General features: G+C 39.2%; 1 protein-coding gene across 1 annotated transcript in view; it reads right to left on the bottom strand.

Annotated features, from left to right (window-relative positions):
- The window catches only part of C2CD6 (C2 calcium dependent domain containing 6), a 146,095-nt gene that overhangs the window by 92,317 nt on the left and 38,565 nt on the right, over nt 1-15,213 (bottom strand). Inside the window, exons 6-9 of the mRNA XM_032403562.1 lie at nt 10,129-10,173; nt 9,152-9,220; nt 7,358-7,437; nt 3,422-3,568 (exon numbers count right to left, since the gene is read on the bottom strand). Coding sequence (XP_032259453.1) covers nt 3,422-3,568; nt 7,358-7,437; nt 9,152-9,220; nt 10,129-10,173 — 341 coding nt within the window. The remainder of the gene's footprint in view (nt 1-3,421; nt 3,569-7,357; nt 7,438-9,151; nt 9,221-10,128; nt 10,174-15,213) is intronic.

Below are 15,213 nucleotides of genomic sequence, written 5' to 3'. Positions count from 1 at the left end.
TATAGCATATCTATATATAAAAAACATATGTAAGTATATGCTCTTAACTATTAAATGCTAGAGGTGTAGCCTTTAAAGATCATGAACAAAACAAGGATGTCCACCCTTGCCATTTATATCAGACATTGACTGGAGCTTCTAGCTAGCATAGTAGGTCAAGAAAACAAAATTAAAGAATAAGCACTGGGGATAAAAAATTGTTATTTGTAGGTATGAATGTTTAAATAAATTCTCCCAAATGATACCACAGATAAATTATTATAAATATGAAAGTTTAACAAAAGAGGGAAATTCTAGAAGAGAAGGCCAGCAGGGGTAGCATAGTTTTTGAATCTTCTCAAATCTCTATGTAAAAAGAGTAGCTCAGTAGCAAACCTAAGAACCTATGGGCAACATTTACAACACAATCATGTGACAAGGCGTTTCTATGAACCCCAAAACATATACATAAGACCTTCAAGGTATCAGTGTATGTATGTCAGAAAGCAACAGGTATAAAAGGGGCATCTGGGAGTGCCTGGGTGGCTTAGTTGGTTGAGCATCCAACTCTTCATTTCAACTTGGGCCATGATCTCAGGGTCCTGGGATTGAGCCCCTAGGGGAGTTCTACACTCAGCGGAGAGTCTGATTGGATTTCTCTCCCTCTGCCCCTACTCTCCCTGCTCGCACTCTCTAAATAAATAAATCTTAAAATAAACTGGGGGGGGGGGGCATCTGAAGGACCTGAAAATAAGAAAACCCCAAAATAGCCAACAGGTAGTCATGGATGGGAAATTACAGCAGGCCAATTTGGGAACAGCAGTTGAAACTGGGAGGTTTTGCTCATTCCAATAGCAAATGAGTACAAAGGATTCATGGTAAACATTAAAAGGACTGGAGCAGTCTAACCACTGTGAATGCTCAAAACTGACCAACCAGGTTTCTAGTCCAGGGCACAGCCCCAGAAAATTTTAGCAAGCAACTCATATTTTTAAACACCAAATTAAAACATCAATAGTGGGAGTTCTGTGAAGCTCAAGAAGCTCTCTAAACCAAATCTCCTATTTAAAAAATCAGGAAAATTAATTCCATATAAAACTAAGCAACAGAAAACTATCAGCGCCAAATTCCAAAGTAATTATAAGAAGAAAGAGAATAAGGAGCCGAATAACAACCCTAGACTTTGAAAGCATGCAAGAAAAATACACGTGGAGTAAGTGAACACAGTGGCAAGATGACTCACTGGGACCCATTTTGCTAGGAAGAAGGCGATCAGCTGGTGAAGCTCCAAGAGGGAAATCAGAGCAGTGGCTGTCACTGTCACTATGAGCCAGATAAGTCAAGGTTCTGCAGCTGGAGCTGCTCTGTTTGGATGCAGAAGCAGTTATGAGGATCCAGTTGTGTACTATTAGGCAAGACATTAAAGAAATTGGCAGTTTCCAGTTCAAGATGGTGAGGAGGCTCCTGAACTCACCTCCTCCCACGTATGTACAGTACCTACAGTTATACAAAGAGCAATTCTCTGGGAAAGAAATCTAGAAATAAGCTGAGCAACTCCTACACATCGTGCAAATTAGAAAATATCCACATCAAAACAAATGGGAAAGGATGAGGCACATACTATAAACCCCACCCCTGGCACAGTGTCATACAATTGGGACAGAATTCTCAACTCCCAGCATCTCCCTGAGGAAAAAAAGGGTTGGACAACACATACGGCACCCCACCTTTCAAGACTCCCAGCTGAGGACAGGCCCCCAAAACACCTATTTCTGAAAGCTAAGACAGCTTGTGCCCACAAGACCCACAAGGCTACAGGAAAAAAAAAAAAGTTTTTAACAGGTTTGCTATGACTTACTATACTATCTGCCCAGGGCTCAGCACAGAAGGAATAGTGCAAAAATAAGCTCATCTCCCAGTTATTCTCCAAAAGAGGCCTACTGCATTCTTTAAAAGCTGTTATCTGGAGGTCAGGCTTCTAATTTAGTATGTATCCAGGGGTTGACTGCAATCCTTCTTAGAGACCTGTGGAAGCCAGCAGACACTATCTCCTCCTCCCTCTAGCCCAATCCAAATCATCAGTATCTCCCTGGAAGGAGCTTAGACAGACATCTGGCACCCCAGACTTTGTGGTCATTGCCAAAGAGATGGGCCCTTAGACTGTTCAGCTGTCATAGCCAATGGGGCTTGGATTCACCAGTCCCACGGAACTTCAGCACACAAAGAATCAGTTCTTAATGGGTGCAGGAATGACTTCCACCCCAATGACTATACCCCCAGGCTGGGCACAAAGGGAGCAGGCAAGAAATCCCATCTCCTGGTTTCTCCATGGAAGGGCTCTAGCTACATACTCTCCCAGCAGCTGCCAGGAGGTTCAACTTCCAGTCAGCCTGAATCTAGATGCTGAGATCTTCCTCTTGGGATACTGACAAATCTTGACACACTCTCAACAACTGGAAGCCACTAAGAAAAAAGGAAAGCAGCTTGCACAATCACAAAGGTTTGAGAGACAGCCAAGAGCTTGGGCTGGGCTCATTGATGAGGTTCATTTCCTACATGAGACCACTTCATCAAGGCTAGGAAAGGTGACAGTTTCATCTAGTGCTCAGAAACCAATACAGAGAGTGAGGGTAAAGGAAGAAAGAGAACAACAGAACAGAAGAGCAAGATAAAACTCCAGAAACATTAAGTTCCAAACAAATAAATAAGAAAAAACTCCAGAAACAGACCGTAATGATATAGAGAGAAGTGATTTACCTACCTGATAAAGAATTCAAAATACTGAGGGGCACCTGGGTGGCTCAGTCGGTTAAGTGTCTGCCTTTGGCTCAGATCATGATCCCGGGGTCCTGGGATCAAGCCTGCTGAGCAGGGAGCCCACTTCTCCCTCTCCCTCTCCCCCCCCCCCGACTTGTGTTCTTGCTCACTCTGCTCTCTCTCTCTAATAAATAATCTTAAAAAAGAAGAAAAAAAAGAATTCAAAATCATGGTCATAATGATGCTCATTGAGGTCAAGAAAGAAATTCGTAAGCAAAATAAGAACTGCAACAAAGAGATACAAAATATAAGAAAGTACCAAACAGAAATCATATAGCTAAAGAACACAATAACTGGACTGAAAAATTCAATAGAGGGATTCAAGAGCACTAGATGATGTGGAAGAAACTTGGCAAACTCAAAGACAGGGCAAAGGAATTCATCCAATCAGAAGAGCAAAAAGAAAAAAGAATGAAAAAGAGTGCAGATAGTTTAAAGGACTTATACAAAGTGAACCACCATATGCATTACAGGGCACTAGACATTGACTTTTCTAAACAAATACCTAAAGCCCATGTCCCCCCCCCGCCACAAAAATTAATGTACCACTAACACATAAATAAGATGAAGATTGTTTTGGTTGTGTTGGTTTTGTTTGTTTGTTTATTTATTTATTTATTTATACCTTTCTCGAGGTTGTTGCTGAAGTTTTTCAAGTCGCACTACGGATGGCTGGTTGGATTGGGGCACTACAGCTGGCATCCCAACAGTAACATTCAGGTCTGGGGATAGGAATGCTGGATATTCTATTGGTTGTGGTGTAATAACATTTCTGCAAAATGGTTATAATGTTAAATACGGCAATCAAAACAAAAGCACACTTCTAAAATCAGTGGTAGCTATCACTTTTGAATCATTCTCTCTTTTAGACTGTAAGTTCACCTGTCTACCTTAGACCATCCGAGGGCAGAGCTAGGAAAGAAGACAAAGGTCCAAAATCCTGACAGAAGTGCTCTATTGCATACTCTTACTACTAAGATGGGTAGCAGGGATGGGAAAGGCGATAAGGACCTGAAATTCTAGAGAGAAGTAGAAAGTGTTTGAGCCCAGACCTCTCCCAATCTTTAGATACAAATCGTTATTTTATGGCCCAGTCAAGTTGACACGCGAAATTAATCATCACAAGTCCACCTACCCCTTGTCAACCTGGCACCCATAAGCATCTCTTTAAAACATATTTAATCTCCAAATGAGAACAGTAACAGGTCATAATTCCACCTAACATGATATAACTATCCTGCATACAACCAAAAACTCACTAGCCTCTTCCCCAGAAAAGAATATAAAGTCTTTGGGTGATGTTTACTCATCTTAATATCCTGAAACTTAAGTAGTATGCTGTAAGTTTAACAATACTTAAATATTACAATATAAAGTCAATATACCTTATGTTACATGATAAGGAGATATGAGAGGGAAGAAAATATATTTGCTATATAAATATATATTTTTTTAAGGTCACTTGGTAAATGGGCCAGAGTAGCACACCCAAATAAGGAGTAAGTTATCCCCCAAATCCACAAAGGCCCACCGGGTGTTGTGCCTCTGTTTTGGTTGTAGGAGGGGCCAGATACAACTTATCGTTCACCTTAGCAGGATTATCTTGACAACCCCCATACCACTGGATCCTCAAAATTTCAATGAGGTAGAAGACCCCTGAATTTTTGTCAGAAGTCTTCCCACCCTCTGACATGCAAATGTCCTATCAGAAGTCTAGATTAGTTGCTATTTCCTGTTCACTAGGTCCAATAAGCATAATGGTCATCACTGTAATGGACCTGTGTAATATCTTGTATAAGGGAAAGGCAATCAAGATTCCTGTAAACTACAGGGCACCTGGGTGGCTCAATTGGTTAAGAAACCGACTCTTGGTTTCATCTCAGGTCATGATCTCAGGGTCCTGGGATTGAGCCCTGTGTCGGGCTCTGTGCTCAGTGTGGGGTCTGCCTGGGACTTTTTCTCTCCCTCTCCTTCTGCTCCTCCCCCTGCTCACGCTCTCTCTTTAAAATGAATAAATCTTAAAAAAAAAAAAATTCCTGTGAACTAAATTAATGACATAGGGCTGGAGAAGTTGATATACCTGAGGTAAGACAGTGAAGGTGTCTCACTTGGCCTTACCAGCTGAAAGAAACTACTTCTGATGGTTTTTATATGGGGAAAATAGCATTTGCCAGATCAATAGTTGCATACCAAGTACCAGACGATGTGTTAATTTGATCAAGCAATGAAACCACATCTGGTACAGTGGCTGCAATTGGAATCACTGCCTGGTTAAGCTTACAACAATCTACTATCACTCTCCAAGATCTGTCTTATGCACAGGCCAAAATAAGTGAGCTAAATGGAGATAGGATGGGAATCACCACCCCTGCATCTTTCAAGTCCTTGATAATGGCACCCATCTCTGCAATCCTCCCATGAATGTGGTATTGCTTTTGGCTTACAATTTTCTTAGGTGGAGGTAGCTCTCTAGTGGTTTCCATTTGGCCTTTCCCACCAGAATATCCCTTGGTCCACAGGTCAGGGAACCAATGTAGGGATTCATCTACTGCTAAGTGTGTTGATTCCAAATATGCAATCTGGAACTGGGGAAATAATCACAGGATGGGTTTAAAACTCCATTGATCACCTGTCCTCCATAAGTCCCTAGTCTGACTGGTGGACAACAGTGACGTTTGGATCTTCTGGAACTACTGTCAGTTTAGAGCGAGTGTCCAGTATCTCTGAAAGGTCTGGTTATTTCCTTTTCCCTAATGCATAGTTACCTTGGTAAAAGGCTCTCCTTCCCTTTTGGGAAAGCTGGGAGAAAGACTAACCTTAGAAATTTTTGTCAGCATACCAGCGTCTCTCCTTAAGGGGACCAAGCCTCCCCTTCATTCGAAGGCTTTTGGGTCTGCAAACTGGCTCAAATCTGGGAATTGACTGAGGAGCTATGACTCTGTTTTTATGACCTACAACTTTTCTGCTTATGCAGATTAAGTAAGAATTGATGAGGCTTCTTATATATTTTATTTCTAGGAACATCATGATCAACTAGCCAATGCTATAGGTCTGCGTGAGTCAAACTATTCTACTGTCCGCTACAGTGACCATGGCCATCTTGCCTTAGGTGGTGGTGCCATCACTGGGCTCTGCCACTTCAGGACGCCACACTCCCATTGCATTTAGGTTTCCCAGTTCAGTGACTGCAGCTCCCACTGTAAGGTCTGCCTAACAGAGAAGAACAATCACAGAGCTCTTCAAGGGTTGGGCTCCCCACGCACATTTACTTCTCTCAGTAACGGTGAAAGGTGTAAATTCTCGAACCTCCCAGGGTGAGTGAGTAGGTCTTAAAAACAAATCCAGACCAACATCACCATCTCTCTAACCCTTTGAATACCTTCCTTCTACATTAAACCAAGGCAGGTCTGGCACTTCCAATCCACCCAAGTGGGCATCTTTTGGTTCATGTTTCTGCAACCAAACAACCAAATCGAGTCTTTTCTAACCCCCTAATCTGCAAAATTAAATGCAGAATCTCTGCTTAGTGAGCCCATATCAATAAATTTGCTGTGACCCAACTTTATGTTCCTCCCACCATTATCCCACACCCTATGTGCCACAGTTCCTTATGTTTACCTCTAGGAAGGTTTTTTCTCTCATTTGTATTATAATCATTTCTTTTCGCAAGTTACCTTTGCACACTAAACCATGAGCTACCAGAGGGCAGGGACCAGGCCTCTTTATTTTAGTATTTGCAATGGCTTGGGCGTATAGCAGACACATTCAATGAATGTTTATTGAATCAATTAGTGGATAAAGAAATAATGATTGATAAACATAAAACATTCAAATTTTACTATTTCAACAAATGACCAATATCAAGTGTACAAAATTTATTTTTAATGATAATACCCAGTATTGGTGAGACTATAGGACAATAAGAACTTCAGAACATAAATTCCCATCCTATACCTAATTCCCTCAATCCCATTTTCTCCATTTCTTATTCTGGGACAGCACTATAAATTACATTTCCATCTCAGGTGCTCATTTCTCTTTAGTCTATTTTTACTGTTGAAATTTTAAGACTGGTTGATATATTTTAAGTTACTTTTGGTTTGCTAATGACATTTTTGGAACATAAACTTTTTGCTGAAGATGTGGAAATAACAATTAGAATGTGTGGAATGGAGGTAACACTACTATACTGTGGAAGAAAACGGACAACTATTAGACACTTTGATCTTAAAAGTCCCTCACCTCTTTCTAGAAAAGGGTATCTCACTGGCCAACTTTCCTTATCAGCTTAACCCTGCCTTCCCTCCTTCAGCCATGAAGCTGGCACTCTCTTCTCTCCTTTATCTTATCTCTAGACCTTCTCACCTCCTTTCGCCAGGGCTATCCCCAGAAACCCAAAATTTCTCCCACCTTATTAAGCAAAACAATTCACTGCTCTCTTTACCTTAGAGTCTAGCCCATTCTGGCTATGTCTTAAGACAACCAAAATGGTCCATCAAATGGATTAAATGTTTTAAATGTCACATATTCTGATTGTGCAAATAAGACTTCAAACACTTACGTCACAGGATCTATTCTTTCTGGAGGTGGTGCAATATTCATAAACATGGATGGCTCAATAATTTTTTGAAGAGGTTTTAACTGAAGAAAATGGTAAGTATATTTTAACACTGCTTAGTTACAATTATAGTTCATTCTACTACTACTATGCTTCAGGACTACAGAATAGGCCTTAAATGCATATAAAAAGAAATGGAATTAAGAGAGGAAGAAAGAACTAACATTTTTTGAGCCCTAGATATCTGCCAGGAACCTTATATCTGTCAGATTATTTTTAATCCTCTCAATAATCCTATGATGTAGATAACTGTGGCTATTTTACAGAAAATGCTGGGGATCGGTAATTTGTTCAAGGTTACCCAAAAGACATCAGAGCCAGGATTTGAATGCAGCTTTATCTGCAGCCCCAGCATAGTACCCTTTTTACATCATCAAGACAGGTGAGACGGGGACTGTATTACTGAAAAGTTCATAGACACAAAATCAAAATCAAGAACTTTTATTATATTTCCCACTCTTTTCCACACAATATCTCGGTTCCTTGTTTTTGGCAGAATCTACCTACATAAAACAATACTTGCCTAGTTTATCTGAAAAGGAGATATCCCCCTAAGAATGTGATTATTACATGTTTTACTTATATTCAGACACAAAACCTACCTCTCAAGTTGGTGCTTATAAACTATGTCAGGAAAGGGACTCAACAGTTTCAAGTCCCATAAGGCCCAGTTCATAAGAATATAAATAAAAGAGGCAGAAGGAAAAGAAAGAAAAATCAAAGAAAAGAAGGAAAAAAGATGGAAAAAGATTGTGTCTAGTGGCTTTCTTCTGTGTGTTATTTACTTCTGATTCGAAATGCATTAAAAATCATTATGATATACCATAGGCAAAATTTTAGAACAACATTTTACCAGGGGCTGCTCAGTCAACATAATGGTAGGTTTATTTAATAAAAGTAATGTACCCACTCTGAATTCCTAATTTAAAAAACAACCAAGACTATAAAAATTAGCAAAAAATGGAAATGAAAGCTTCTATGCCAAGTATAGGGGTCATATTCCCTATGTAACAGCAGCACTGATGGGACTGAATTTATAAATGCCCCCGGGGGGTGAAAATACCCAGGGGTATGAAGAGCTCTTTCAAACACTTAGTGAGAATATATGTTGGTACATTTCTAGAACAATTCCTTGACAAAGTCATTGTTTTTGGACAATAATTTCCATTCTAGGAATCTGGCCTAAGGACATAATAAAAGGACAGGACACAGGTTAATATACAAAAATTTTCACTGGAACATGGATATATGTAATGAATTTAAAGGGGCAGGACAAACCTAGGAAGATAACTTCTTTGAACTCTTGATAAATCAAGGAAGGCTCAAGTAACACCAGACATCAAAATAACCACAGGGGTAAGGAGCATATGTGATCAGAGTAAAAAATGTGATGTGAATATAATCGATGACTCCATTTTCAATAAGCATTTTTAGATCTAAAAATCCACACTCCTTATATTATATACTTAAAATAATTTTGTTTTCAACCACATGAAAACACAGACACACAAAAGCAAGTTTTCTGATAAAGGCATTTTGAATAAAGGATTATTTTTAAATGTATATGCAAATAAAAAACGGTAGTTTCATTTTTCCTTAGAATGGAGAAAAACAGCACTCTTTTAAAAATATTTTTTTTAAAAATATGTCTTTTAAAAGTTTTATCAAACTGGAAAGCATAGAGGCTCAGAAGAGATTTGACTGAAGAGTTGTAGAATAATTTTTAAAAGAACTAACCTGATGTGAAAATCCGTAACCAAAGTTTCCATAGGAGAACATAAATTCCACCTCCACCTTGCAGATAAGCTAAACACACAGCAAATTTTATTGTTTGATCAGAAAGATATTTTAATAAAAAAGGGATAACAAGTAATATTTTTTACTTCACAAGTCTGTGTTAGAAAAACCAAAGCGTGAATCTCCTGATTAAAAAAAAATTCACACAAGGAACTGTTATAGAAGAATCTATGGAGTTTCTGAAATGTTAAAAACTCTGTTAAAGAATATATGATTATAATACAGAAAATATCAATTTATAATAGGATTACCCTGAGATACACATACATGTGTGTGTGTATACATGCATATGTTTTTAAAGTATTTACTCACACTTCCCCTACCTCTACTTCCATTTTCAGATAAAATTTTTATTCAGACAAGTGATTTCGTCTCTCTGAACCCCAGCTTGCTCAAATGGGAAATGAAGGAGGGTGTCAGAGGTTATGACCTCAGACATCCATCATTCTCTTTTTTTTATAAAGTTCCTTGTCTCTGTTCTGGCTATTGGCGGCAGAGGTCTCTCTGAAGAGACCAATTAATCAAAATAATAATTTTAAGTATTTAAAAAGAAATTTAAGTGAGAACTGTAAACAACTCTTTAGAATCTCCTCCAGGAGAAAAATACTTCCTCAATTAAAGCTGCACAAAGCAGCCACGAGGGCATTTTAGTCTCTTAGTCAATGATTTCAATTTTCCTGGTCATCATTTAGCAGTAAGGTAGCAGCATTTAAAAAAAAAAAAAAGGTGGAGATGAAGATTTTGTGAGCAAATATTGTTCTTTCTGTTTAATACACTTATTTCCTTTAATTCGAACAGTGACTGGTAGGGTAACAGAGAATAAAAACACTATCAGATATTAAAACAATATCAGAGTAAAGTTATATGCAATGTTAAGTGTATGCACAAAACTTTGGAAATTTCAGTAAAGTTCTTACCGTGCTTTTATTCAACATTTCAAATTCTTCAATAAAGCACCCTTTCTGGAAAAAAGTAATAAAATTCTCAAATACAGAGTCACTCATGTAGTCATCTGTATATAATCTAAACCATTTCATAAATTTTGAAAAATCAGGTAATGATTTTTAATGCACATGTTAACTTGATAGCTAAAATACAACTATACCAAACATTTGGAAGAAAAGAAAAATTCTAGGCTGTACCAAAAACAAATGTTAATATTTACGTTTTAGACAAAAATGTTCCTGCTAGTTGTAGTTGCCCTTTCTCCAAGTGTTAAAGGAACTGCCCCGGCTGCACTCCTTTTGTGGGGTTTAACATAAATGTGCATGAGTAGCTGACTCGTGAGAGAACCGAGGGCCTCTCTCATCCTCGGGGACTGCCGGGATCTTCCTAACCAGGTAAACCTTGGGTATCCTTGGTCACCACCTCTGGGCATCTCTGCTGTGCTACCAGTCCTCCCAAATCACCCACCATCCCACGGTTCCCTTTCCTCCCAGCATTTTCACTGCAGCTCCTGGAATCCCCACTCCATGGTTAACAAACAACCTTACATCTTTAACTGCCCCGCCAAACATTCCCTCTTTGCTTTACCGCAGACTTGGCTTCCCACTAAGGATGCTGCTTCCCTCACAGACTCCTCAAGTCAAGGCCCACACACCTCAAGGCCAGGAGGTGGGGCAGCATCCTCCACACTCCCCTTCTACGGCTTCCAGATCATATTAGTTCATGCAGATATTAACAGTTTCCCACTTTGAAGCTTCATGCTGTCTGGCATGTGTTTCAGACATTCTGGTCACTAGTTCTCATTTAGTGAAAACCTCAACACCTGGTTCACACATCCTCTCCACCCCCAAAACCTAGCAATCTGCAGAACCTATTTATTTATTTAGATTTTATTTATTTGACAGAGAGAGAGAGCAAGATAGAGCACAAGCAGGGGGAACTGCAGGCAGAGGGAGAGGGAGAAGCAGACTCCCCACTGAGCAGGGAGCCCAATGCGGGACTCGATCCCAGGACCCTGGGATCATGACCTGAGCTGAACCTATTTCACACCTGCCCTCTCAGTTTCTGGTGAAGCCGTATAATGAAGGAAATAAGAGCAGCCATACAATGGCAGACATCACACAGAATTAGCATGTGTTCTTCATATAAAATCACAAGATTCTCAGAAAATTCATAAATAACTGAAATAGATTTCCTTAATGATCCTGTCAATCTGCTCTTTATAGCTTCTTGCTCTTGATAGCGTCCCTTTTCCCCAAGTGGGGAGTGGGGGGACATCTCACTGTTCCAAGACCGCCTTTTTCTTCTCTTTTATAAACTGTGCCTCTACTTTTGATCACAGAGCTTGACCTATTGATTGATTCATCTCCCTCAGATATAAAGTAAACTTTTAGTCATACTTTTAACTATGGTAAATGTCTTCGAGTTTTTTCCGTAGGTCTCACTGAGATCTGCCCAATTAAGTCTTCACTGGAGCCAATTAAAATATTCATCCTGAATATGCATCTCATCTAAATCCACTGAGTTTTAGGCTTGCCTTCACTCAGCTCTTCTGGTGAGTTTCAATGTGTGGCAATGAGCTATTTGGCAAACTGTCCTGAATTTGGCTTTGCTCTGCCCAAAGCAAGTTACATGTCTAAGTCTAGTCCACGAAGGGCTGGCAGGGGTTGATGCTAGATGCTCAAAGGCACCGGTAGAGGGAGGTATGATTCTTTAGGAGACATTACTCTAACAATATTCCACACCTTTGAATTCTCTCTTGCCCTTCTCAAATAAGTGGCTACCAGTCTTTCTAATTGTTGAATTTATCACTTAGTCCTAGGCTTATCTGGTAAGGATCGTACAGCCAAACCAATAACCACAAGTAGTACTACAGTTCATCCCAAAATTAATAATCACATTCCTGTTATAATTCATACAGGAATATTATAAACTCCAATATACTTACATGCCTTAACTGGACCCTAGGCCTTAACAATTAGCTAATGTTTCTGGTTTCTCCCAGAGCCTCAAAGGAATCCAAGATGTATCAGGGATAAGAAGAAATAAGGGATTCATGACACAAGCTACAGACCAATTATTTTTTACAAAGCTATGCAAAACCTACTATGTGATTTTTTAAAATTCAACTCAAGGTCTTGGTGCCCTCCCCAACCAGACCAATTATATTCAGAAAGTAACTGATACTAATTGGTAATCATAATAATACATTTGTGTCATCTTCATGTATACCCATGAAATAATTGTTGTGCACTCAGATGGCTCTCCATGCTTCCAAACATGATCTGTAGTTTGGGTCTGGTCATCAAGTCTTCCCAATTCTGAGTGCTAGATTTGACCAGTCTGCATAAGGAATTCTACCCTAGCGAGTAGTTCTAGAATTAAATATAATCTACCCTTGCATGTGCTCCAAAGAGCAAATGGTACAGCTCAAGTTTTAGAGACAAATCAGCATAAATTCGTGGACTAGAATCATTCTAGGTTATGATGCTTCCCTTGACCTTTTACTGTTCAGTGTGGTAGAGTCTGCGCAGGAGCCTATGCATCTTGCTAGATACACAAGGTAAACAGTTCAGGAAAAGTAGAATCGTTAATCAATTAAGAGGCCGTCATGAAAAGATGGTCAACATTATTGGCTATTAGGGAAGTACAAATTCATACCGCAATGAGATATGACTACAAACCCATCAGAACGGCTAAGGTATAAAATGGTGGCAACACCAAATGCTGATGAGGATGCTGAGAAACTGGATCATTCATTTCTGGTGAAGACATACAATGGCCTAGTCACTCTGGGACACAGTTTGGCATTTCCTTTAATGACTATAGATGCAACTATCTTACAAACCAGAAATTTATCTGAGAAATGAACACTTATGTTCACATAAAAACCTGTACATGAATGTTTATAGCAACTTTAGTCAGAACAGCCCCAAACTGGAAACCCAGATGTCCTACAATGGGCAGATGGTCAAACAAACTGTGGTACATTCACGCCCTGCAGTACTACTCAACAGCAAAAAAGAAATGAACTAGTGACACATGCAACCACCTGGATGACTTCCTGGAGAATCACGCTGAGTGAAAAAACCCAACACTAAAAGATTACATACTACGTGATTCCATTTATATGATATCCTGGAAATGAGAGAATTACAGAAAGGAAGAACAGATTAGTGGTTGCCAAGGGTTAAGGAGGGGGCAGAGGCAGGAGGGAAGGAGATGTAGCTATAAAAGGCAACAACATGAGGAATCCTGGTGGAGGTGGCACGTTCTGTATATTGGTTGCAATACAGTAGTTTTTAAAGATGTTACCATCAGCAGAAACTGAGTAAAGGATACAAAGGGTCTTTCTGTATTATTTCTTTCAAGTGCATGTGAATCTACAATTATCTCAAAAGAAAAGTTTATTGTTGTTGTTTTTTTTAAAGGCCACGTGCCTATTTATAGTGGGCCAAATTTATCCATGGGACCTATTCTCCGTTAGGCCTAGTTTAAATAGAGTGGATACAAAGTGGATTCAAAAAATTTATTATTGGGGCACCTGGGTGGCTCAGTCTGTTAAGCATTTGCCATTAGCTCAGGTCATGACCCCGGGGTCCTGGGATCAAGCCTGCTTTGGGCTCCCTGCTCGGCAGGGAGCCTGCTTCTCCCTCTGCCTGCCACTCCCCCTGCTTGTTTGCGCACGCTCTCTCTCTCTCTCTGACAAATAAACAAAATCTTTAAAAAAAAATTACTATATTTGTGATTGTCTCATAGTTCTTGTTTTCCTCTACTGTTTGATGTCTAGATGTTTGGATATTATTATACAGTCATCTCTCCAAGGTAACATCCAGCTAATGAAACTGCATCAAAACTAAAACAAAAACAAAAATCCAAAAAGCACCAAACTCCTTATGGTTAGCTTTGTACTTCTGGGATCTGAGTTTTGACCAAAAGAGGGTAACTGAGGGATTCTAATAAGTAAAATGAAACAATTCTTAAGGTAGAAGTGCCTACAGAAGGATGCTGACAGATATTACACACAGACAGCATATCTTGAACACATCACAGCTAAAATCCTAAGACTTTTTGGGGAAATCCATAAATAACCAAAACTGCTTTCCCTGACGACTCTGTCCATTAAATAATAATGGTCTTTTTACCATATGATGTAGCAATTCATCAGAGACTCAGAGAGAGGAATTCATCATAATGTAGACACTTTTTGCAGAAATGCACTGGAAGGTAGGTTCAAGAAAATTCACTGCAACAACGAGCATAATAGTAAAAAAACAGAAAACGATCCAAATAGCCATCGACAAATTTAAAGCTTTATTTATTTATTTTAGAGAGAGCAAGTGAGCATGAGAGCAGGGAGAGGGAGAATCTCAAGCAGACTTCCTGCTGAGCACAGAGCCCAACTTGGGGCTTGATCCCATGACCCTGAGATCATGATCTGAGCTGAAATCAAAAGTCAGACAATTAAATGATTGAGCCACCCAGGCGCCCCTGACCTTAACTTTTTAAAGAATCTAAGCTGATATGTTCCACATTATGTATTTATCATATATCATCATGGTATTAAGTTTTTCCCTATCCCCTAAATTCCTATAAACTAAAAGTTAGATCTAGACTCGGCTTGGTTAGATTTGGGGTAAACATTTTTGATGAGAACGATTCACAGGTAACGCTGTATACTTCATATTGTACTGCCATAGGAAGCATATGATGTTAAGTTGTCCATAATTACTTATGCTAAGTTCAAGCTCTTGGTTGAAGTGGTAACCAAAACGTCTCTCTATTGTAGAGGCACCTTTACCCCTTTGCAACGATTAATCTGTAGACTGTTACAGTGGTGTGAAAATATCTTGCTCCCCAAAAACCTTTTACCTAATATTTTAAGTAGCATTTTAAGTCTTGATTGAACTAATCATCATTCACTATAAAGAATTGCAAAAATGGTCAATCTGTAATTCTATCATTCTTTCTACACTGACATTCTTCTGTTTAAAAGTTTTTATTTATTTATTTTTTAAAGATTTCATTTATTTATTTGACAGAGAGAGAGATCACAA

The sequence above is a fragment of the Phoca vitulina genome, unplaced genomic scaffold (assembly GCF_004348235.1).
Source record: "Phoca vitulina isolate PV1807 unplaced genomic scaffold, GSC_HSeal_1.0 scaffold1, whole genome shotgun sequence".
NCBI lineage: Eukaryota > Metazoa > Chordata > Mammalia > Carnivora > Phocidae > Phoca > Phoca vitulina.
This window is presented reverse-complemented; position numbering and strand designations above follow the sequence as displayed.